The sequence below is a fragment of the Silene latifolia genome, chromosome 4 (genome assembly GCF_048544455.1).
Source record: "Silene latifolia isolate original U9 population chromosome 4, ASM4854445v1, whole genome shotgun sequence".
NCBI lineage: Eukaryota > Viridiplantae > Streptophyta > Magnoliopsida > Caryophyllales > Caryophyllaceae > Silene > Silene latifolia.
In genome coordinates, this window is record NC_133529.1 from 97,196,872 (window position 1) to 97,223,028 (window position 26,157).

At 37.7% G+C, this 26,157-nt stretch overlaps 1 protein-coding gene across 1 annotated transcript; it reads left to right on the forward strand.

Annotated features, from left to right (window-relative positions):
• On the forward strand, nucleotides 1-26,157 carry LOC141653615 (protein virilizer homolog). The gene is made up of 28 exons (XM_074461444.1): nucleotides 1-354; nucleotides 457-545; nucleotides 1,841-1,964; nucleotides 2,951-3,607; nucleotides 4,392-4,757; nucleotides 4,835-4,939; nucleotides 6,516-6,698; nucleotides 7,341-7,482; nucleotides 7,571-7,746; nucleotides 7,879-7,964; nucleotides 9,567-9,615; nucleotides 10,026-10,092; nucleotides 10,185-10,663; nucleotides 12,182-12,281; nucleotides 13,476-13,609; nucleotides 14,137-14,204; nucleotides 14,290-14,506; nucleotides 15,523-15,738; nucleotides 15,885-16,040; nucleotides 16,176-16,229; nucleotides 16,313-16,515; nucleotides 19,770-19,833; nucleotides 19,992-20,308; nucleotides 21,138-21,321; nucleotides 21,424-22,743; nucleotides 23,099-23,806; nucleotides 23,896-23,967; nucleotides 25,822-26,157. Exons 1-28 carry the CDS (start codon nucleotides 280-282, stop codon nucleotides 25,840-25,842), a joined length of 6,432 nt encoding a protein of 2,143 aa, XP_074317545.1. The 5' UTR covers nucleotides 1-279; the 3' UTR covers nucleotides 25,843-26,157.

Below are 26,157 nucleotides of genomic sequence, written 5' to 3' on the forward strand. Positions count from 1 at the left end.
ATGTTATTGTGATTGCTCGGTGAAATTAAAACGAAATCACTCTAATATAGAAACACTAGTTGGAGGTCTTGAAGCGGTGGAAGCAAGGGACGGTTGTTAACTTGTTACACATACATCTCCATATTCTTCATCCCTAATTCCCTATCAAACACCACATAAGTCATAACAACCTTCTAAAACCCCCAATTCCACCTCTAAACCCTAATTTCCTTACCTTCTTCTTTCCTCTATCGCTTAATCTTATACGCTCCGTAACCAATAAACCCTACCCGTTTACCAATGGGCCGACCCGAACCCTGTGTCCTCTTTTCTCAAACCTTCGTCCACCCTCATCTCGACGAATACGTCGACGAGGTATAATTTTATTGCGTTAATTTAATTTGCATTGATAATTATCGTATGAGACGGTCTCATGATTAGATTATCGTATAATTGATTTTGTATGTTGTATTTTAGGTTACGTTTGCGGAGCCGATAGTGATTACTGCGTGTGAGTTTCTGGAGCAAAATGCTTCGTCCACATCGTCGTCGGTTGCTCTTGTTGGGTATGTTAATGTTAATGTTAATTTCTCATCACTTGTTCTTCTTCTGTTTCTTTTTATTGTTTTGCAGTGTGTAGATTAATAATTTAGGTCTACTTGGATAGTACAATGTAGGGTGTTTCTCAAAGAATTTGAGTATTATTAGCGCGGGATTGGTTGAGGTGTTTGTGATTGCTAATTTATTATATACTCCCCCGTCCTAATCATTTGTTTACCTTTATATTCTTTGTGAGGGGTATTTTAATGATTGGGACGGAGTATGTACGAGTAATTGATAAGTGGATCAGAGCTGGGATCAGTAAACTAATTAGTGAAAAACGTTTTAGGCCAATGTATGTTATGTAGTTTAAGTCAGGGATCAGCTGTGTTATGGAATTAGGCAAGTAGCTAAGGGGTGTGTTTGGCATTGAATTTGGGTTAAAGTAAGCTTATGATTGTTCTATTTAAGAATTTTCGGTCTAGGCTTATGTTAGTGGAACTGTGCAAGACCTCTGGTCATTAGAGGGTTACCAGACTTGTTATAGGATTGATTCGGATTCGTAATACTCGTTCAAACTAGAGCATAATTCAGTAAATTATAACCAAACACCATAATTCAATGTAATTCGGATTCGTAATTTCGTGCGAATCGATTTGCGATGTGGTAGGTAACTGAGTGAATCCGTTAACCTATTACTGTACGAGGATTGCTTTGGTTTCGATTCTTCTTCATAAAAAGTGTATTCTGTTATGGTTAGAGGATAATGTCACGTAAGGCCGTTTTATGCGTGATATTAAACCTGGGATTCAATACCTCTTGAAGGTATCGTGACCACATTAGGCGAAATAAATGTGGTGATCGAAGTCATAATTAAGAGAGAAATCGAGATGCAATACCCTGGCGGTACACTCCAGTAAGACAGAAATAATTTGTTGGAAAAATATGTTTTCTATTGATGTAAAGCATGGTAGGCCTAGAATTCTAGAGGATCCTTGCTCAGTGCCTGTTAAGCGTTCTAAGAAAAGTTGTCGTGCTTCTTTCTTTTTGTGGTTGTAGTTTTTCTCATTGTGCTTCTCATATATGATAGATAAAATTTGGATTTATCATAAGTGGTTCATGCAAAAGATATCCACGTATCCAAATCTCAGTGCTATTAGTATTTTCTTCAGAGCATGCATTTGGTTTTGGTTTCATACCTTGAAAGAGAATTTTACCCATGATGATTGATAGACATTCAGTTAACATTTCCTGTATCATCTGTTTTATTGGCGGGATACACATCCTATGGCGTCACTATCTTTATCATGATCTCATACAGGGCTACATCACCTCCGTCATTTGCTTTGGAGGTCTTTGTTCAGTGTGAAGGTGAAGCAAGATTTAGGCGTCTTTGCCAACCATTTCTATATTCACATTCATCATCAAATATGCTTGAAGTTGAGGTAGTCATCATTGACTTTTTCTTGTAATATTTGTCCGTAAGATGAAGTATGTGCTTTTATTGAAGATTACACATACCATCTTTTTTTGCACCACAAAAGAAGCTCCCAATATTTTGGAGTGGCTGGATGAGTTGATTAGATTTATGTGATTACATAAATGAGATGGTGTCTGTTATACTCCTGATGAAATGTGGTGAATGTGGTTCTTCACAATCGAAAAGAAGCATAGACAATTTAATGAGCATTTTTGATTTTTTTATCATCTTGTTAGCAGTGAATAGCGAATCTTTGAATAACGTATTAGACTATTAGTGATTCATGTAGGAAGTAAATTTCTCAGTAATGTTCTTCATGAGAAGTGAATTCATTTTTTCAGCTCAGAGTAGTATCCTTAATTTCTTTGGTTGACATTGACAGGGTTAACTTCCCATCGAAATTTCACTTACCTAGGGACAAGTAGGGTGCTTAGCCATTTGTCATTAGTGCTGCAGCTTAGTGACATTGCCAACTAACACAAGTATTACACTAGTTGTGGAACAGTTTCCCCTGCACAGCAAGGCAGGCAAACTTTGGAAGTGACTTGACTTGTTCATTAAAGACGAGTTTAATGATAATTGGGTAGTTCGAAAGCTACTATAATATAAGAGCTTGTTTAACTACTTTGTATACATGTTTGGGATTGTTGGCTTGTTACTTCATTATGAAAATATCTGGAGCTACAATTCTTTTTGATTTTTGTAACCTTTGTTTTTGGATATTATCTCCATATATTATCGAGTCCTAGTGGCTGCCTGGACGGTTTCAAATGATGATTTATGTCAGCCAACCCCAAATCATTTTGGGACTAAGGCTCTGTTGTTGTTGTTGTTGTTGTTGTTGTGGGGGTGGGGGTGGGGGGGGGGTGTTGGTGTTGGTGTTGGTGTTGGTGTTGGTGTTGGTGTTGGTGTTGTGTTGTTGTTGTTTGACTGACGTGGTAATTTTTGCAGGCTGTTGTGACTAATCATTTGGTTGTTCGGGGTAGTTACCGCAGCCTAAGCTTAGTTGTATATGGAAACACAGCAGAAGATCTGGGGCAATTCAATGTTGAGTTTGATTCCGATAGTTCTTTAGCAAATCTTGTTGCTGCTTCTGAGGCAAATCTTGAGGACCTGCCACCTCTATTACATTCAAGACGTCTTAAATTAGAAGAATCAATAACTTCACTAAAGGCGTTATCTTTAGTGCTTCCTTCAATTAACATTTCTGTACAGATACGCGAGTTTCTGCAACTCATATTTAGGATGTTGAGCCTTAAAAATTGTAGTGATTTCGGTTATGAGGTAATGACAATAGTAACTTCAACGGCTGCTTCCTTCTTCACGAATGACTTAGCTAGCGCTGGATTCAGCTTGCAACCGTTAAATTTGGGAGGCTCAACTGATGTAAAAGAGCCTCTTCTTGTTTTCTCGGATGGTAAAAGGAGTCTTCTTGATATTTGTAAAAAGCATTTGGATGCTGGGGATATACTTGGCAACTTCTTTGCAGAGTGCCCTGTTGAGTTTGAATCCGATTTACCCACTTCTAAAGAGTTAGTGGACATGTTGTTCCAGAACTTTCAATTCAATAAAGATTGCTCAATAGTTGGACTTCCCCATTTATCACAGGTAAGCCAGTTTCTTTTTGATGCTATGGATGTTGAAAGTTTTAAAATAGACACAAGGTTCTTTGTAGTGAAAAGCCAAAAAGCAAATTTAACGTTTAAGATAGATTCGTGTTCACATTCTTTGTTATTGTGTTAGACTGGTGTTTAACTGCTCTTTGAAAAATTGTCTTATCCAAAAACTTTTCACAGCATTCGTCAATGACGTAATGGTCCTTTGCATCCCCGTCCCTTCCCCTTTGGGTTAGGTCATTTTAGGCGTTAGCAAAGAATCAATGTAATATGGATTTTTCTACTAAAGTTCTATTTGTTTAGAGAGATTGCTCAAGTCATAAAAAAAACATTAATTAAAAAATTACTCTTGATGGTTCGTTTGGTTATTTGGTGGTGCAATCGGATTGAAAAATTATCATATTTTTTTTATGATGTTGACTTCAAGACTTCAAGATTCACCTTTTGAAACTACTTTATGTCTAGAGCCATGTGTTTACTCACATTGGAACTTGTCCTTCCTTCCTTTTGTGGATAAATTGTCCATGATGGTATTAGAGCACAACTATTCATTTCTCCTTTACTATATGGTTGTCACCCCCATGGTTTTTTTTACGTGTGTCACTCCCTTGCTGTCTTTTTGTACGAGGGCGTCACTGCCTTGGGGCCTCTTAATGAATTCTTTCACTTGTCAAAAAGTTCCCCTTGAACCTGTGTCACTATGTACTAGCTCATGATGATTATCTATGCTGAGTCGCCGACTTATTAATCTCTATGCTCATTTATTGCATTTCCAGAGTGATAATGTACTTCTTTGGCTAAGTTTAGCTCTGATAATATGCTCGGGAAAAGATAGCTGTTTTTATTACGTGAATGGGGGAGGAATGGAACAGCTGGCCCTTCTTCTTAGCAAGGAGCTGAATAGTTCTACGGTTACCTTGATGCTTCTTGGAGTTATTGAACAAGCGACTCGATATTCCGTTGGGTGTGAAGGGCTTTTAGGTTGGTGGCCCCGTGAAGATGAAACAGTTCCCTCCAGTATAAGTGAGGGATATAACCAGCTTCTAAAGTTACTGTTGCAAAAACAACGGCATGATATTGCCGCACTGGCAACATATATTCTTCATCGCCTGCGTTTCTATGAAGTTGCTTGTAGATATGAGGTATGCTTTTGTGGCTTTCAAATACCAGCTACTCTGTAGCTACTCAGTGTAACCATTCTGACTGTTCCATTTTATAGAATGCAGTGCTATCCTTATTGGGACAATTCTCGGGTGTTGAAAATACGAATATTAGGACTTCAAGCATACTTGTCAGTGCCAAGTCGCAGCTAAGGAAGCTTTTGGTGAGTAACTATATATTGTGTTTGCCTTTAAATTCTAAATTAGCTTTATTGTAGAACAGCCTTTGGGCTCAAGTTTATGTCACAACTGCTACTTCTGTATAACCCATGCAAGCTTCATTTTAGGATGTGTATGAAAACTTTTATCTAAATTGGGGGCATGCATCTCTGATTGGTCTTAAATGCTTATTGTTGACTTGAACATTCAATTTCCTTTTTTCCTTTTCGAGAACATTGGCTCTATTGTCTTCCATCCCACTCTTGTCCTGATAGGAAAATATTGATAATCATCCCTCAGCCCGCACCATTCTGGTTTTTATCTTTTTTGCTTTTGTGGTTGAGGACTTGTTTGGATGGGGGGTTTTGTAGGGAAAGGAAGGGCAGGGGGAGGGAGGGATACAAAATCCCTTGTTTGGATAACATTTGTGGTAGGAGGGAGATGGAGGGATCCATTTTCCCTTCTTCAAGGCTAATAAAAAACATAGGAAAAATTTGGAAGGAAATTGTATCCAAACACCCGCACTTCATCCCTCTCCCCTTCTCTTCCTTCCCTTCCCTTTCCCTCCGATTTTGCTATCCAAACAAGGCCTAAAACTTCGAGTACCTAAGTTGACTTACCAAGTTTTCGGGTGTGTTTGGATAACAAAAATGGAGGGAAAGGGAGGGGAGGGGGAAGGGGGGAACGGAAAGGGAGAGAAAGGAAGGGGAGGGGGAATGGGGTATGGGTGTTTGGATACAATTTCCCTCCAAATCTTGCCTATTGTGGAGAGTTTTTGATTAGGCTTGGAGGAGGGAAATTGAATCCCTCCAAATCTCTCCCCCTCCATTTCCCTCCACCCTCATTTTGCTATCCAAACAAAGGATTTTAAATCCCCTACTCTCCCTCCCTTTCTTTTCCCTCCAAATCACTCAATCCAAACACACCCTTCATGTAAACAAGCAAGGAGAAGTTAGGGGGTGTTTGGTTGAGTGTTTTAGATTTGATTTGATCCATTATAATGTTCTGGTTGCTTTATTTTGGAATGAAGTTAGATACTCGATGGCTTCCAAATTCGTTCCAACCCCCCACTCCTCCAGTTGCCAATGCTTGACCAAGTTTTCATGTAAACAAGCAAGAAGAAGTTAAGGTGTTTGGTTGAGTTTTTTGGAATGGATTTGATCCAGTATGATGTTTGATTGGGTTATTTTGGAATGACGTTGGATACTTGATGGCTTCCAACCTCACTCCACCCCCTAGTTACCCATACTTGACCGTTCCCCCCCAAGTATCTAACTCGAGTCCCCTGGAGTGTAGAGAGGATCAAACCAAATAACCACAACGTGGTATGGGGTTCTAAATCCGTACCTCCATGGTATCACATTCGTATCCATTCCCTTCTACCTTCTTGAACCAAACGACTCCTAAGAGAAGAAGGGATTAGTGAGTTTGAAGTTTGTGCATCACTGGTATTCTGCTTGTAAATTGGTAGCTTCGAGAGCGCGATGACACATGTGTCCTCTAATGCTGTCTCATGTGAAATTCTCTGGTTTAAATTGTAGTTCTCTCTCTGGGTTCTGTTTGCTAAAAAGTTTATTGCAGAAATTGATGAATATGTCTGGTTGGGTTGATGATCCTTCTCCTGTGGCTGGTGCGTTCCGATCATTGATGATGGGGCCTTTTGATGGTTTGTTGGCATATAAATCAACCAGCAAATTAATTGCTTCATCGAATTGCCGCTTTCTGCATCAGGAAATTGATGCCAAGTTACTCTCGCTTTTGAAGGTAACTCGCAACCTTAACACTATGAAGCTTACTAGTCAATAAAGAGTCATCGTCAGCCTATAAATGTGGATGAATTTTTTTTAATGTTGAAGTCTTTTACTTCTTTCTTGCTTTGTATTTCAGCTAGTCCTACTTATTTTTTCAAAAATCTCTTTCTAAGACTTTTTGGCCATTATTGGTTCATGCTGTGATGCTCGGACTCGGATACGAGGATCCGACACGGACACGGATCCGAGGGTCCGATCCTTGAAATCTCAAAAACAAGGACTCGGATACGAGGATCCTAATTTGAATTTGGACTCAGCTAATGTTTTATTTTTTTGAAAATAAATTGATTATTAGTTAAAGAAGTCAAAGAAAAGAAAGGAAAAGTAGTTTTTTCATGTTTAACATGAATGAAGACTTTATTACAACATTAAAATTCATGTCAAGATCACTCTTGATATAGGGCTGCTGTACAAAACAGAGGTTAAAAACAACACTCTCACACCGATTTCTCATAGAAGGATCCGTCAAGGATCCATGTCCGGATCCGTGTCCGGATCCTGTCCACCGGATCCTCAGGGTCAGGTGAAGAGTCCGAGCATCACAGGGTTCATGGCTTACCTTGCGATATATATAACACAATTTGTTTCTCTGTAGGAAAGGGGGTTTCTTCCATTATCGGTTGCATTAATATCATCTTCTGAGTTACGGACTGAAATAGGGCACGCATTTGAAGCTTTTATGGATGTTACATCCTCAATAGAAGCTGTGATGCTTTCGCTTATGTTCTGTCGCACAGGTCATTAGATTGTCAATTACATGGTTTATTCTTTTCTTCTGCTGTGTTATTGAGCTTATGTTGTTAACGGTATACATACATTTTCCAGGTCTGATCTTCTTGTTGCAGCATCCCGATCTGACCTCGGCAATGATCCACGCATTTCAAGATGGAGAGAATGTGAATGAGTGCATTCCTCTACGCTATGCATCTGTTTTGATATCGAAGGGGTTCTTTTGCCGTTTACGAGAGGTTGGAGCAAATCTTGAGATGCATCTGAGGGTGGTTAGTGGCTTGAATTTGGTTTTTATATGTCCCCATCTTTATCCTGTCTACATTTGCAATTGTTATTCTCTTCTTGTTCTCTGGGTGAAATTCTTAATCTCTGATAAGGTTTTGTTAATTTCATTTGCTCAGGTTAGCGGTCTTGATCGCCTGCTTACGTCAACACCAAGTTCAGAGGAATTTCTGTGGGTCTTGTGGGAGCTTTGCGATCTTTCCAGGTACGTTTTTTTGTCTTCTATATATTCTCTGTTATTCATAGAATCATAGTATTCCCTTGATTTTTGCTTGTTATTCCGTTTTTAGTTCTCCACTTTTCCATATGTACAAATGAAATGAGGATATTTTACTTTTGTACACATTTATAGTATGTTAATTTTATGTTAAAATACATTCAACATCTTGTCAGTGGTGAAATTGTCAACAATACGCTATTTATTACTTCTCTTAATATTCGGGTTAAGTCCTGCAAAGATTTTTGGGCAGAGGAACAGATAACTCTAATCTCCTAAACTTAACTTCTTGGTAAATGGGATTTCTGTATGGACTCTACTTTTTCTTAATATTCGTACTAAGTCAAATTATGCAAAGACTATTGGGCAGCGGAATGGATACTCTCTAATCTCTCGAAATTAACTTCTGGGTAAATGGGATTCCTTTATGGACTTTCTCGGCTGTTGGGATTGCTCACCAGTTTAAAGTGTATAACTTTGCTCTTGCTTCAAGGTTTTCTCAACGCTAATTTTACTAAACTAATACCTAACCTTCCACGTCAATGTTTAAATTGAGTTTCTTTTAAATTTTGAAAAGGAACACATACATTAAAACAAAATAAGAGAAAAAAAATGTTGACCAACATCAGATAATATTTTTCCCTCTCAGAGTTTTGTGTCGGTGTTGTGGTGTTGTAAACTTGTAACTGCGGTTATGGTCGCGCCGTTGTGGTGACGGTTACATCTTAGTGTTGGAATATTGCATATGTATCAATTGAGGCTGTATTTCAAAAATGCTTACTAAATGTATTTTGTCTTTACTGTCTTTATGATCTGAAATTTGAGTGTTCTCTGTTATAAATTTCTGTGTTACTCAAACACGCCGACACGTGTCGGCGAGTCGGACACGGCTATTTGGGGTGAATTTTCCTGTTTTGTGGTCTAAATTGAAGTGTCGAAGTGTCGTGTCGTGTCGGACACCGACACGTGTCAGACACGCGACACGGCAGTTAAGTGAAGTGTCAGAGTAACATAGATAAATTTATGATCTTTCTTTTTGCAAAATACATTCAGACATGCAAATATTACGTTTCCGAATACATTTCTTTTTAAAACGGTTAGTATAGATTCAGACGTGACATTGATTTGAAATATGGGGTGACGTAGCCAAAATATCGGATTTTTTCTGGGGCGTGATATAGGGGGAATAACTTAATGGCGGCCCAGCATTCAGCTATATAACAGGAGCATTTAATATCTTATTATCGACACGTTATTGTACGTATATATCTGACTAGTATTTTGATCAATTCTTTGGAGTTTTTATTTGTGTCCCATTCCTGGGGAGTGATATAGAGGGAATAACTTAATTGCAGCCTAGCATTCAGCTATATAACGGGAGCATTTATAATCTTATTATCGACAAACTATTGTACGTATATACTTGAGTACTCGTATTTCGATCAATTCTTTGGAGTTTTTATTTGTGTCCCTGGGATCAGAAACTGAAGGCATATTGTTGTGTTGGCTTCATATGGAATCTAGAGCTAAAGACTTCTGTAGTATGTTATTATCCTGTGTGGTTTTCTTTGACTTCAGAATTTTGTGCAGGTCTGACTGTGGACGTCAAGCATTACTTGCCTTTACGCACTTCCCTGAGGTATGAGAGGGCGTTTTCATTCACGTTAAGTATGTTTTTATGTTGTTATACTGGTTTGTCTAGTGGGCTGCATCTGCACCAGTTGCTTTAGCCTATCAGTGTATTGATCATGTAATGCACACGCCATATGGACAAATCTAATGTATTTCTATGATCATAAAAATGGATTACTATTATCATTTCTGGATCCGCAACATTCCTTTTGTTACTGATACATGTCTCTTCGTTAAGCTCATTTAAACTATGTTTATCCTTGTTACAAGTTAACGCTGGTTCACATGACGATCTATAGAGAAATCTATTCTTCTGACCACGAGCATGTCTTTTTGTGTACTGATATGCGCAAATTATGTGATTCTATCATGTTTTTTTTTTGTAGCCCACTAAATTTAGCCTCTTTCAACTTACAGGCTATTAAGATTTTGATTGAAGCATTGCATTCTGCTAAGGAATTGGAACCAGTTACTTTGACAAGTGGTAATCTAGCACCACTTTGTTACAGTTGATATATACACAATTTCTTCTTTTCAGCTTGAGTAACTAGTCTATATTTCCTCACTGGGTTTCAGGTACTCCATTGAATCTTGCAATATTTCACGCTGCTGCTGAACTCTGTGAGGTTATTGTTACTGATTCAGCTTCGACTTCAGTGAGTTCCTGGATTGACCATGCAACTGATCTCCATAAAGCTTTGCATTCCTCTTCCCCTGGATCAAATAGAAAAGATGCCCCTACTAGGCTTTTGGAGTGGATAGATGCTGGAGTAGTTTATCATAAAAATGGAGCTGTTGGTCTTCTACGATATGCAGCTGTTCTGGCTTCAGGTGGTGATGCTCATATAACATCAGCAGATGTTTTGGTGTTAGACTCTATGGATGTCGACAATGCTTTAGGATATTCTTCTAATGAATCTGATGTCAATCTTGTTGAGAGTCTGCTTGGGAAACTTGTTTCTGAAAAATTATTTGATGGTGTTCTCCTCCGAGATTCTGCTGTGGCTCAGCTCACAACAACTATCAGAATTTTGGCACACATTGCAGAAAATTCGGTATGGCTATTATGGCTTGGAGTTTATAATTTTCTTTTCTTGCAATATGGAATGAACTAAGTGGAGTACATAATAAGACACAAATAGATGATATCTCTGTGAACTCTGGGCTATGTTACTTTGGCATTTCATTTTGGTTATACGTCGATACAATACTTAACACTTCATTTTAAGCCGTCAACATGATTTTTCTTTCCGTAAAATAGAAAGGTCCCACTCTTTGTCACACATTCACATCCTAAGCAAATACCGAGTCTGAGTTACATAGCCTCCATGAGTTACCTATTTGGTAGCCATCCCTTGTGAATTTTTAACCTTCAAGAAGTTTAAGTACGTATAAATTGATCTGTGGTGGTTAAAAAATGTCTCCCTTGGTGGTTCATAGTGTTGTCTTATGATGCCGTAATTCTCGTGTACTGTTTTAGTGTAATGAGCCCCATTTTTTTATGTTGTCTTGTGTGAAGAAATGTGTTCAGAGTTTCAGACTGCCAAACAACAACATTACCCTACCGCCTCTCCTATAACATGATTACATGATTACTAATGAGCCCCATTTTTTTCTCTGACTGCTATAACATGATTACTAACTAGCATACCCTTCCCAGCCTGGGATGGGATTCTGAACACCTCCACCACTGTGTGACCAACAACATTACCCTACCGCCTCTCCTGGACCTGCAAATTGCAAGAGAGTCGGCTGATTCCTACTTGTTTGAAGTTGATTCAAGTAAATCAGTTTTCTTATAAACAAAAGTGATTAAGATATACGCGCAACAAGAAAAGTATATCATTCACTGCTAATCTGCTACCATTTTGCTGCCCAATCTTCCAAAGACGCCGCATATTTATTTTTTGTAGAGGTTACTCAACAAAATTTTCCAAAGACTTCTGTTGACTTTCCCAATTTAATAAATTGTCACACACTATGCTTACAGCATTTGAGGCTGAGAATAACAAGTTAGGGCTGATATTTTGTCGTAGGTGGAGAAAAGTCAACTATCTGTCACTAACATCTAGTATGTCTTGGTGATTACTCTTAACTTGTAAAACGGACACACAAATAAAGGACGACTGAGAGGGCATGTTATTAAAAGCGAAGTAATCTCTGGTGTGTTCTGCTGATGATTCTATTTGGAGGGCAAGCATTAGTCCTGTTAGTGGGCTGGTGACCAGTCAACTCAGGGCAGGGAAAGAAGCAAGAAGTAGGAAAGGGTGGGAGTAGAACTCCATGAGTTGGAGCGTTGAGCCTAACTCCTGGTATTGAGGATAAGATTCCAGCCAAATTGAGTTGTACCCCATTCCTTATCCAAACTCGTTTCTACCTGTGAACAAAATGCCATCCAAACTACTAAATATCATGGGTGTTGCGAATTAAAATTTGTCTTTGCAGCATATGGTACCTTAATGGGTACAAACCCTTTATGTTTTATGCTTGGATTTTTCTGCCTTAGAAAATTGCTTATAAATGCGCTATGTCGGTGGTTTTGTATAGCTCTTTATAGTTTTCTTTTGACACAGGACATTGTGACTTCACTGTATGATGAAGGAGCTATGACAATTATATATGTCATTCTTGTCAACTGCAGATTAATGCTTGAGAGGTCTTCCAATAACTACGGTAATGAGTTCATTGTTACTGCTGATCCTTGACAATATTATACTGGTCTTTTTGTTGAATCAACGCCGGCTGTCTCTGCAATTCAGTAGGAACTACTAACTAGGAAGTGATTTGATAATGGTTTGATTTTTGCTTTTGCTGAAATCCTTTCAATGATAAGGCAATAGTCTTTTGTTTGCCTCACCTAAGCTTCAAACTATCATGATAATATGTTATTTTTTTTCCCTTCAATAGAAATGTATTTTTAGTTAGAAGAAAGTTTCCACAATGTTAAGGCAGTTGGAATAAAAATCTGATACTGTTTGTTGTGACCTGTGTTTGTGGCTCTAATTTGATAAGAATTCGCGGTAGTGACTCTAGGCACTAAAAACTTATTTCCAAAATATAAAATTTCGGTGTCTATAGTGACGTGTGGATGTCTTAATGTTCTGGTGGTGAAATTAAATTATGAATGATAATATGAATACAAAGGAGATCTGATATAGTAATCACCGGCTGAGTGTTTATAGCCTTGTAATTATAGAAACAATTTTTTTTTCATTAAGCTTCTGTGGTATAGTTCACCAGTTTTGTTAGACCAGTAAGGATATTCTTTGTATAGTGGCAGCCGGCAGGTATGTTGTGCGACCGCAGGTTATTCACATGTCTTTTCTTAAAATTCATTTTGAAAGTTATTCACGGTGAGCTTTACTAGTTCAAAATGGCAATAATACATAAAACTAACTAAATTAGGTCTATTGACAGAAATGTTGTGCTACTGTTGTGTTCCCGAGAAAATTACTATAAGTCAAGCCGAAATAGATACTTCCTCCATTCAACTCCACTCTACCACTTTGCTTTTTCACGTTCGCCAACGCGTGTTTTACACGGTAAATATCATTAGCTACGTATTTGCAAAAATTATAAAAGTTGGATATTTTTAATGTACTCGTAAAGACGAATCAAACAAGATCCCACGTGAATATATTTTCACTTATGTATTGAGAGAAAATCGAGATTGAATGTGTATTTGTAAATAGTGTAAAAAATAGAAATAGGTAGAGTGGAGTTGAATGGAGGAAGTATTAATGTTGAAGTCCATCAGCATATTGATTATTCTTTTGTTTCCTTGTGTTTGTCTCATAGGCTTACTTCATTTTCAGGAAATATTTATGCCCCGAGTTAGTGACCTGATTTGCTTTCTTGTCCAAACAGATTATCTTGTTGATGATGGCATAGATTGTAGTTCTACTTCTGATCTAGTGCTGGAGCGTAATCGAGAGAAGTGCCTGGTTGATCTCTTGATTTCTTCGCTTCTGTTGCTTATGGAACTTCTGCAAAGATTACAGGTTGCTACTCAATTTTCTGGATTTTTCAAACCACTCTCTTCATTCAAGACCAAGTGTTACATCGGCCATTTTCACAGATTTTAAGTAAAGCAATAAATAATAATAATGAAAAGTGGGGAGCATCTATTTGTCCCATTTAGTAACATAATGTTAACGGATTGCAGTGTCAGAATGTTCTTGCCTTTTAAGTTTAGAATGTGTTTTGGCTTGGTAAACTGAATATGATCTTAGGTGGTTTTGAATTAGATGATGGTGATTTTAGATCTTAGCAAGTCAACAGATGTTTGCAGTTCTTGGGGTAGGGTAATGGGGGTATATCTTGATCTTTTTGGCGGTCTGTAAATGAGTTAAGAGTAGCTGTGTTAGCCTGTTAGGTGTACGGTCATTTATATAGTGATTAATGTCGCACATTTAGCCTTAAGTTGACAGGCAAAGGTTACTTCTATACAAGGATATTTTATTGGAAGCCATTGCTTTTGACATTTTATATATGATTGCTTTACCTGCATATTGTTTCTATGTTGTAGGGAGCCAAAGAACAGTACAAAAATACAAAGCTGATGAATGTTCTCCTACAGTTGCACCGTGAGATAAGGTAATATATATTTTATTCTGCAAGAGAACTCGTAAAATCAGATGTATCCATCAGTGATATACATAACACAACTTTTGTTTTGCAGCCCTAAGTTGGCCGCTTGTGCAGTGGATCTGTCTTTGTCTTATCCTGATTCCGCTCTTAGTTTGGAGACAATTTGCCATTTAATTTCATCAGCTCTTGCTTGTTGGCCCGTACACTCGTGGGCTCCTAGCTTTTTCCATACTCTTCTTGATAGTGTTCAGGCTGCTTCTTCATTAGCACTGGGTCCCATGGAAACCTGCAGCATGCTGAGTTTACTGGTATGATGACTCTTCTTTCTTCTCTGGCCTCACAGGTTCTCGTGTTAACTTTGACAATATGTTTCTAAGGAAATGCGTGATGCGCGATGTTTAATTTGTTCCGGTGTCGCTTGATGTAGCTGTGTTCGTCTTGTATTTTCAGATGCCCTTTAGCTTCTCTCTGGGCCAATAGTAGAGATGCTAAGGGATTTTGAAATCATTTGTTCCCTACGGGGTTTAACCCACATTTGTTTTCGAAAACGTCCTTATTGTATATAAATTAGAATTTCGGTTTTTAATTCATTACAAGATTTTTTGGCACAAGTACATTAGCATGTCGTGAGCCAGTGCATTTTTATATGGAAAGCAATTGCTTATCTAAAGACCTGGCAAAAAGTGACCAGTTCCTATAACTCTATGGTTGCTCAATACGCTCAATCCTAACGAATCATGAATTGACTCTCGTCTTGTGAATCCGTATTATTACGTATTTATAATATAACTTTTGATTTAAATCTATGAATGAGATACCCTATTAAGTGCTAGCGTATATTAGTATTCGTATCTGGAGTGTAATGAGTATCAGGCAACTTTGTGACACAGCACAAAATCAATGGTTTTGGGGTTAAAGATATCACGACATGTTTATGTAATTCTGTTGGCTTAAACACAACCCAGAATTATTAATTTAGTTTTGGGTTGAAGCCGTATGAGACAGACTCTCCCAAAAATACGTGACCGTTGCTACTCATTTACCTATTGATCAAGTTAGGTATGATATTGAAATAAGATACAGGTTAGGTATGATTACACATTTAATTAGAGGGTAGGTCCAGGTAAAGGCGCTATTGATTCCTTAAGGGCCATGTTTAGGTCAAGGGATGCTAACCCTTCACATTTGGCACAAACATGACATGACTTTGGCTTTTTTATTTATAATATAGTTTGCATTATGTACTTCATGATTTAATTTACATTGAATTGTCATGGCCGATCTCTCTTTCTATTACATTGACATACTTACATTGATTTATTAGATTGATCTCCTACCTGAAGAGGGAATCTGGCACTGGAAGAATGGACTGCCTTTGCTGACAGCTGTCCGGTCGTTGGCGATTGGTACATGTTTAGGGTCTCTAAAGGAGAGGAAAGTAAACTGGTACTTAGAGAAACCACATTTAGAGGTCCTTCTTTGTCAATTGCGTCCTCACCTCCCAAGAATCGCAGAACTTGTTCTTCACTATGCTGTTAGTGTATGTGCTCTCTTACATTTTATTTACACCAATTGTGTCATTTTTCCTTTTCAGGAAATTGAGAAAATATGGTGCACATGATAGATACGGAGTACATAAGATGTTTTTTTCTTTCTTTTCTCCAACTTATTCTCTTCTTTTTCCAGACATTGGTTGTCATTCAAGATATGCTGCGGATATTTATTCTTCGTACCGCCCGTCAGAACGTAGAAAATGCGTCTGTGCTTCTTCAACCAATTCTGTCTTGGATTCATGATCACTTAATTGAGTCTTCTTCTTTGGAGGAGATAGATACATACAAGGTTGTTTCGTCTGCTGTTGGTGCTGTATCTTGTTACAATGTCTATATCATCCTTTTATTTTTTTATAAGAAAGATACTCTGTATAATATTAATTAAATATATATCATCCCTTTAATACGTTATTTGTCTCTGTAGGGCTATAAGTTACTCAATTTTCTATCTTGTGTGCTTGAACATCCACTGGCCAAGGTAATCTTTCATATTTAATCTTTTTTTTTGGGTCTATTTACTTTTCTCCGTCCCTTGGTGACATATACCTTCTCCATCACCAGCCATTTTTATTGAAAGATGGGGCTGTTCCAATGCTTATAGAAGTGTTAGGGAAGATCGATGCACTTAGGAAGTCAGCTACAGATGAAAGAATACCAATCGGCTCTGGATACAGTATCTCTAATTGTCTTCTCCCAGTACTGAGGTCCTTGTCTTTACTTTGTGATACTCCAGCAAATGCAGGGCTGCAGGGCGTGTATCGTTGGTTAGTGAATCAATGTCCTCTTCATTTAATTTGTCTTTGTTATATGCAAGTAGCTTCTAAGGTATGAGAGGAAGTATGTGTACAACTTATTGGTATGATCATCCTTATCAAAAAAGTATGATCATCAATCATAACTGGAATATGTTTGGCTTTACTCCTTCCAAAAAGGCACGTTACTAAAAACGAATTTAGGAAAGAGAGAAGAAATAGAAGCAAAATTAAGAAGAAGAAAAACGTGTGTTGATACTCACTTGATAGTTGAAGATTGTTGGCTACATAAATTCTTTGTTGGGCATGCTGTACTACTAAAAATTCTACACCTGAGTAAGGTGTTAGCATGCCGAATTGGCAGCAGTTAGAGCATATTTTTTTCTTTACTGATAAGTGGCAGTTAAAATAAAAATTTATTTTCTCTCTTTCTTTTGGGTGGAAAAGGTATAGTTACCAGAACTTTTCTCTCGCAGTTTCCTGTTCTTAACAGCTTCAACAGATTTTTTCAGTGGTGATTAACAAATATTAGCTGTATCCCGGATGGTTGTGTCTTTGTGCTATAACTGTTACTGGGATTGTTTAAGTACTCTTGGCCAATATGATTTTAGGTACTGATAGTCATGCTATCTGCCAATGTAGGGTTCTTACTTCTTAGGGTTTGCTGAAATGAAATTTGACACCTATGATATCAAAATCTTTATTTTTCAAGGGCAAGGATAAAGTGAGGTGGAATGAATATCAATGCAACTATTAATATTTAAAGGTGAAATAAGCCTCCCTTGAGCTGTTGGGTGATTGTGAACAGCAGCTCTCCTATAGGACCGTCCTATAGCATAGGACGGACCCAAAAAGAAGAGAGTCCAGTATAAAAGTCAATAATTTTAATCCAAAACAATTTTTGTATGTAAAAGATAACAAAGCGATTTGTTGGCAAAGTTGTAGTAACTGACAAGGAAATGGTGTCGTGCGAGAGAAAAGACAACTGCCACTCTACAAGATTAAAGGCTATCAATCAACTGCTAAATGAGCTAATCACCAGTATTTTCCATACACCGTATTTTTTTATTCACTTAAGAATTGAATTAATTGATATTTGGTTCATTAAGAGTCTATACCTCACCTTAGTTGATGATAGCTATAAAACCAACCCTTGTAAGTTAAAGCATCTAGTTTTTAACTTATCATAATTTGTTTAATGTATAAAACTCTAATTTTTCATGATTAATAATGGCACACATTCGTAATCAAATACTTCGTAATAGACTACACTAGATATATTTCTTTCTTTTTTACTTTCTTAACAAAAATTAATCATAGCTGTATAAAAATCACAATCCTTAGTTTTCAAATAAGAACAGTTAGTTTTACAATGAAAAATACAATATATTATAAGGGATATGTCTTCATGGTCGTTCTCGACCATTTCTAGGTATTTTTGAAGTATACTTTATTTTTTCTCGAGTTTTAAGTATATATGTTAATATGTTATTTTTATATAGTATTATTATCATGGATTCAGCCGACCCCAGATCATTTTGGGATTAAGGCTCTGATGTTGTTGTTGTTGTTGTATTATTATCATGGATTCAACCCCGCCTCTATTTAAGTAACTTTTAAAAAAAAATGTTTTCATCTTTTAAGAATTAGTTTTTATGTTATAAGTAATTGCTTGTCAACTTAAATAACTAGTGTTCAACTATGGCTGACAATTTAGGTAGTCAAAATTGAAATATTTTTTTTTGGAATCCAAAATAGAAATATTGAAGTTGGTCTTTAATTTAAAATGTGTGGTTTTTAATTTATAGATAAAAGTCTTCATGTTTAAACCGTAGTTAGACTATAAACAAAGTTTTAATTGAAATTGCATAGATAATATATATAATTTTTCCAAGTTAAACATAGAGTTCTAAAGATAAAATATAGAGTTTTGTACAGAAAATATAGGGTTTGAAGGGTGTAATGTACATCTCGAGTTTATCTACTAAAATTTGAACGAAACAATTATAAACTAAAACTAAGACATAGAGTTTGCAATTACCAAAACCAAGTTCTCAACAATAGTAACACGATGTTTTTAATAGAACGTTACTTAATGGCGTTATTGGATTGTCGGCTTGTCACCATTGTCAAATAATTTTCTATTTTGAGCTATGTTTGGTTCTTGAAGGTGAATATACAAGTTATATTTCAGATAGCCAATGTGGGACTCGAACCCACACCATATGCATTGTTGCATATACTCTTCCATTTAAGCTAATTGGCTTTTGATAAATATACCTAGTGAATTCCAATTTTCTATTTTCTTATAACTCTCACACATAAAAGACATAAAATGTCAAGCCGCCAATATGTTATTTTTACTTGAACATACAACTCCATGTTCTTAACTTTAAACTTTAAACTTAAAGTTGAAAACTCAAATGTACAACTTTAAAACAATTTCACTAGCTAACATACAATACAACTCTTTTACTTAAACTTAATGAGTATCATCAAAAAATGAATCAATATCATAACTTCAAATTGTTTATGCTAATTTTAAAATAGTCAGTTTTAACATTAGATAAATCAAGTTACAAATTTAAAGGACTAACCACAAGTATAAGTTAAAAGAGAGGAAATAAACACAAATAACGTACCTTAAGATGGATATTGGTCGTTTGTAAAATTGTGTACCAATGAAATGATTAAACCTGATTGTACAATGGAGCATGCATAGTAAATGAAGGAACTGAAGAAATCAAATATATGAGAGATGTAGATTGTACGAGAAGAGAAAAAAAGGATAGAGTAACTGAAATTGATCAAATGATGGGAATGGGAGGTTAAATTTTTTGGCTGTCAAAAATATAGTAGAAGCTTTGGACAATTAGAATATATGGATTGGGCTTTAAATTGGTGGTCTTATGGTATAAGACCGCCTTATACAACAATTTGTTGATTGTGAAAGCTTGGCTACATTGTTTGGGCTTGGTGGACCCAATTCAATTACCATTTGCAAAAATGATAGACCATATGAAAGTGCTTAATAATAGACCTCAAGAGTGTTGATTCACTGACTAAGTTGAGGTACTATTGGTTGTTTTATATCAGAGAACTAGGCTTTTCCTTTTATTTTATGCTTAAAGAAGTTTTGTGTATAACTGTACACTGTACATGTTGCATCTGCCTTCTTTATTGTGCATAATAGTACTAAGAGTATTGCTGTCTTTCTGAGCTGCTGCATGATTAAAATCGCTGTTTTCTTTTTCCTGGTTCTGCAGCCAAGAGTACTTAAGCACCGAAGACTGTGCCAAGATTTTATACTATGCCTTCAGATTTTGTCAGGTGTCATTTTTTTCTTTCCATGCTATTTCCTAGTTATCTGTGCTTTTTCTTTCTGTTTCCAGGCAATGCAGGGCATTTCCACTAATTTACTAAATTGATGTATCATACTGTCAATGCTGTTGTGTTATTAATTGATGATATTGTTTTTAAATATTCAGGTCCTGCCAGTTGGAAAAGAATTGCTGGCATGTTTAGCCATTTTCAGCGGGCTAGTTTCTCATGCTGAAGGCCGGAGAGTTTTGGTTGAAGCATTTCGGCGTGTCAAATTCGGTGATAGTAATGAAGCAGGAAGAGAGGAAGACAGTCATAAACATTACATTCGCTTAGTAGATGCTGAATGGAAAAGTCGTCCTCTTCTCTTTTGCTTGATTAATTTGTATAGATCAGTGGAGAACGATGGCCTATCTACGTATGCAGTTGAAGCAGCTGCTATGCTGACTAATGGGGCTATTAGATTTTGCATGGAAGGCAAGAGGTAAACATATTCGCTTATACTTGCTAGAGTATTATCTTTGCTCTTGAACTTTTTGTTAAACAATACAGGCATTTGTAAACTCTGCAGCCTGCACATTATTAGTGGCAATGGAAATTGGATCTGGGGGCGGGTCTATGTAAAATTGTAAATGCAATCTTGATTCTGAAGTATAAAACTCTTGCCTTCTGGTATACATTTTACGATGATGGAAACGCAGTTGCCTTGTTTCAACTTAAGTTACCCTATTTTAAAATGAGTGAGTGAAGCTAATGAAATGCACTTGTTATTGTGTTTTACAAGTGAATTTCCATCTGTAAAAGGTAATTTTAGTCAATTGGATTGAATGGACCTAAACAAATATTTGGTGAGTTGGACTGAATGGAGGGAGTAGAAGGTGGAGCAGATAGTTTGAGTGAGGTGATTGAAGAAAATAAGCAAATTGATTGACAGTTCCCATCTTTCTGTGGTTAGCATTGAACTTAAAACTTCTGCTTGCATGAGGATCCAATGCCAGCAACGTTTTCAGTGCTACGATATTGTTTTCGCTATTATCTTTAGCTGCATTAATTATTTTTTATGTTGCCAGTCATTTAAACTACAGTTACATGAATGTGTTTTTCCTTTCTAAAGCAAAAGCATATGTGCTAGGCACTAGGCAAATCTGTGGTGAGGGTCTATGTTACCATGTACCTGCAGATACCTAAATATTTGTTTACCTTGTTTCGATTACCAAAACAGTTTCAAATACTTTGTTGTCAACAAATGTAGTGTAAGATTTAAATGGGTCAGTCTTCCAGATTGTGATTGCTGACAGTTTTACCTTGTCCAGTTTAAGCGGGGAAGGAATTGATGCGTTAAAGTACTTTTTTGGGCTATCCGGTGATGTGAATGGAATTGATGGTGTGCCGAAAGAAAACATTCAATATGTTCGAGACTGGCCTTCTTTGTTGAGTTCAAAGATGACTCATTATGAAAATATATCGACCTCACCTCTGGCGGCTACTGTGCATCCGGTATGTCTTTTTTTGAGCACAGTTCATATGCCATTTATATATTTTCTGTTTTTTTTTTCTCATTTATTGAGGAGCTGTCTTGAAAAAATGTGAACTTTGCAGCTTCTGGATTCAGCTCAATCTCTTTCATCATTGCTACTGAAGTCCATTGATTTAGAGAGCGTTGATGATGTAATCTCTGAAAAAACACTCTTGGTTTCATCTGTCCCAATTTCTTCAAAGATACATCTGTTGACTGACAGTAGCTCCGAAAGAATTGAAAGTGAACTGTGTATGGGAGAGTTGGGTGATAGATTCCAATGGGAATGCCCTGAAAATTTGCACAATAGGTTGTCACAGGCAGGTCTCTTGGGGAAGAGAAAGATATCAGCAGTAGATGTTCCGAGTAGACATGGCAAAGGAGAAAGTGCGACAACGGATGTCCGAGGTTCTGGGTTGTCTATTACCACCCAATCATCTCGTAGGGATAGCTTCCGGCAACGCAAGCCTAATACCAGCAGACCCGCTTCTATGCATGTCGATGAATACATCGCTCGAGAAAGAAATGATGGGCCCAGCAATTCTAATGTTATCGCAATCCAACGTCTAGGTTCTTCCGGTGGCCGGCCTCCTTCAATTCATGTCGATGAGTTCATGGCTAGACAGAGAGACCGTCAAAATTCTGTTGCTATGGCGGGTGTAGAGTCAGCGTCTCAAGTGAAAAAGGCTGCACCTGATAATAATAATAATATTAATAATGCAGAGAAATCTAGCCAATCTACGCAGCTCAAAGTTGATCTTGATGACGATCTTCAAGGAATTGAAATAGTGTTTGACGCTGAGGAGAATGAACCCGATGATAAACTACCATTTTCCCAAGCAGATGACAATCCTCAGCAAAGTCCTCAGCATTCAATTGTGGAAGAGACAGAAAGTGATGCAAAAGACATGGATACAACTTTAGCTCCCAATGCACAAAGTGAGCCTTCCACCAGAATGTCTGTGTCTCATCCTGTCGTGAACCTTAGACGTGAGCCTAGTGTCTCTTCAGAAAAGAAGTACTTCGAGCAACCTGCTGAAATAAAGAACAATAACTCAGTTGTTTCTGGAGGTTTTGATTCTTCTTTAGGAGCTAATACTTCTCGGTTTGTGGCCACAGCATATGGTAGAGGCTCCCCACCTGTGGATCAGTTACCAACTGATATGAGGATAGTGCCTCCAAATTTTATTCCAGAAAATAATAAAGGAGTCGGGAATGTGGCAGTCGGTGGACCACAAAATTATCATGAACAGAAACATTTGCTAAACCAGCCCCCATTGCCCCCAACGCCACCTCCACCAACAATCTCCCCCGCTAGATCTCAGGGTTCTGAACCTACTCCAGCATCATCTCCATTCATCAACTCTCACAATGATATGCTGCCCCCCTTTCCAACCTACCATGTAAGTCAGGAAGCTGTCTCCCTTTCATTTCTAGCTGCTGCTTTTTCTCCCCTACTCTCTCTTTCTGTATGTGTGATACTTCGCGTCTTTGGGTGTGTGTTTCATACATCATTAAATCAATGCCTCAAGGGCTTCTGCATATTAAGGGTAAGGGGTTTGATGTACAGAGTCTTACCTCAGTTTGCTACACAGGCTTTTGGCGTATGTCCTATAATCGAAGAAGTGCTAAAAATTGCCAAATGATTGTTACTCTACAATAAAAAGATCAGTTGTGTGTAACAACAATGTGTGTGTTTCATATGAGATTGTTTCTAGATGACGGGGATATTTAACTATATTTGTTCTCTGTTTGCAGGGTCAAAGAGATTATCAATCTTCTTATGGCAACATTGCTACATCGTCATCTAACTCCAGATTCACGTTGGATTCACGTTATTCCCGGCCACCTCACTCCCCTGGTGAATCTGTTAGGCCTTTGCCACCACTTCCTCCTACACAACCTTCTTTCTCAAACAACCCAATGGCCACACCATCTAGATCCTCTGCGTCCCAATATTCAGTTTACGGTCAGAACAACACAGGAACTGATCTCTCACAGTATGCACAACAATCAATGATGCCTCCTGGATTTAGCAGACCGATTTCGTCCCCATTTTCGGTCCATAGTAATGTTTCAGTGCAACATAGTGCTCCACAACCTCAAATGCAGTCTGGGCAGCAACTTTCTCACTTACAGCCCTTGCAGCCCCCACAGATGCCTCCGCCCCCTCCGATATCTCACCAATTAAGACCTCCAGTACAAATATCACACCAGGCTGAGCAAACTGGTGGCAAGTCACAGGGCCATGTTCCGATACTGATGCAACCTCAACCGCAACATCTAGGGCAACAATCACAGATATCTCAGTATCAGGGGTTCTATAAGACTCAGCAGCAAGATCAATTGTCGCACGCACAGCAACTCCAACAACCGTCTCATCATCAAGTTGATGCTGCCATGCAACAGCAAATGGATCCTGCAATGGCACTGCAACAATATTTCAGTTCTCCTGAGGCAATTCAGGTTTGATATTATTCCTCGGTATTTAATCTCTGCATTTTGTTACTTTTCTTTCTTTTCCCCTTTTTAACAAATGATAAATTTTATGACAGTCCTTGTTGAGTGATCGTGATAAGCTTTGTCAGCTTCTAGAGCAGCACCCAAAGTTAATGCAGATGCTTCAGGTTCGAGAACTATCTATGCTTACCTTTATTTCAGTATATTGATAATGTATTTTGGTTCAGTTAGCCAAGTTGCTAAATGTTCACGTACAAATTGTTAGTTAGGAGCAAACAAGGCCACTCACTGTTCTAGTTGTTCAAGTCATGTGCTTTTGGTGAAAAGTGTTTGAAAGTAAGAGTAACATGGGGGGATGTAAATAATGTAATGCAGCTATTACTATGTTTTGAGACACTGAACAAGCATACCTTTCTCCTATTTTCTTACCACTTTAATTTTTGGATAGTTATTTTTCTCCCTAGTTTTTCTTTTCTTTTTGGATAAATTTCTTGCTCTATAGTTACAAATTATCCTAATAATACCCATAGAACTGCCACTTATCCTCTCTCTCCTCCCTTTATCGCCTGACCACATCTCTGGCACCTTCGCTAGCCCGTTATCTTCTCCGAGTAGCTCGCAGACCGTCTTCTCCTATCTGTCACCTTATTGACGCGTCTCCAACCTATCTCCCTTGCATGCCCTTACATCTCCAACCTCTTTAACCACCATATCCTTTACTTTTGACCTCTCTTTGTTGATCTCAGCTGCCATTCTCAAACTGTGCTGCCTTAGTCTTGTCACATCGCGATCACCATTAGGGGTGATAATGAGACGAGGCAGCTCGCGAGCAATTTGAGATCGGCTCGGTCAAAGCTCGAGTCAAGCCGAGCAAACGCTAGCTCGGCTCGAAAAGCTCGTGAGCGACTCGAACTTTGTGATTATATAAGATATTGCTCATATTTTTATAAAAATATTTGACCATGATTATATCTTTGTATCACATGTATAAAAATTGTCTCACCAATTTGCCAATTTTTTTTACATTTCACCTTCGAGCCTTGTTATTGAAAATATTGGAAGAAAAAAAATAAAATAAATTTAACCATTATATATAGGCCCGATTTGAGCTCATGTTTGGCTCGAGCTCGCGTTAAAGCTCGCAAGCTTTGATAGCGAGCACATTTTTTACAAGCTCGGGTAAGCTCGAGCTGAGTTTTTGTTCTTGAGCACAAGCCGAGCAAGGCCAAGCTCAAGCTCGGTTCGGCTCGTTAGCCCCCCTAGTCCTTCATTGCTGGTTTCATCACCTCAGCTGTGCTTCATCCCTCTTTGACCCGTTGTCATATGCCCTTCCTCTTCGATGCCCTCCCTCCCGACACCTCATTGAAGTTCAAAATTTGCAAAATTTATCCCCATATCCACAAATTACCACTTATCTTCTGTAAAAATGAGTACCATAGAGGAAATTTTAAGATGTTCCTCATCTAGTGATGTTTTTGTTGGTTGGAAATTTTGATATTGGGGTAGCTCCCAGGGTGGCGGTGATGGTGGATGCAAGGGTATTACTGTTGATAGTTTTAACGAGATGCTAAAATATTTGATGTTGCTTTTCTCTAATTTAAAACCCACTCCTTCAACGGTTCAACCCCATTTGTCTGAAAAAGTGTGCCAAACATGAACGGGACGAGAACTGAATTGTACTATGTCAATATGTCCAACGTCTGTTTAGAACTATAGATTAAGCACATGCAATTGAGCTTAGAAGTCAGACACTCATTCTCTATCATACAAAACATGTTTTATTAAAAGGAATGTAATTTATTGGCTAGGGCGGGACCAAAGTAGGGTATGCAAACTATTGGTTTGGAGAGTTAACTATGTTTGCTTTCTCTTGCTATCACGGTTTATCCCCATAATCTCATTGCTTTGTAATTTTTTGTCCTTCGTGCTGTTTTAATTTCACCAAAATCAATCTTTGGTGTAATTGTTGGAAAGGCTTGTTGGATCCTGATTCTTTTATCTGATTATAAATTGTCATACAGGAACGGCTGGGGCAGCTTTAAACACAGATTCTAGTCTTTTTACAGGATCAATCCTCCCATTCATCGATAACATCCACAATCTTTCGATTTGGATTTGCATCTGCTTGCACAGCACCAATAAAAGGTTTATGCCATGTGTAACTGTTATATCAGTGCTTCATTTCGGCTTCCCCCTTTGCGTTATGTACAATGCTTAATTGTAATTTGTAATATGTGAATAGTACGTGCCTTTTCCAGCGAGTGCAGCGTATGTGTGTATTAATCGTTGTTGTAATACTTCAATTTTACATACTGGCATTCTTTTTAGCACTTATTTTATTTATTCATTTTAAACCA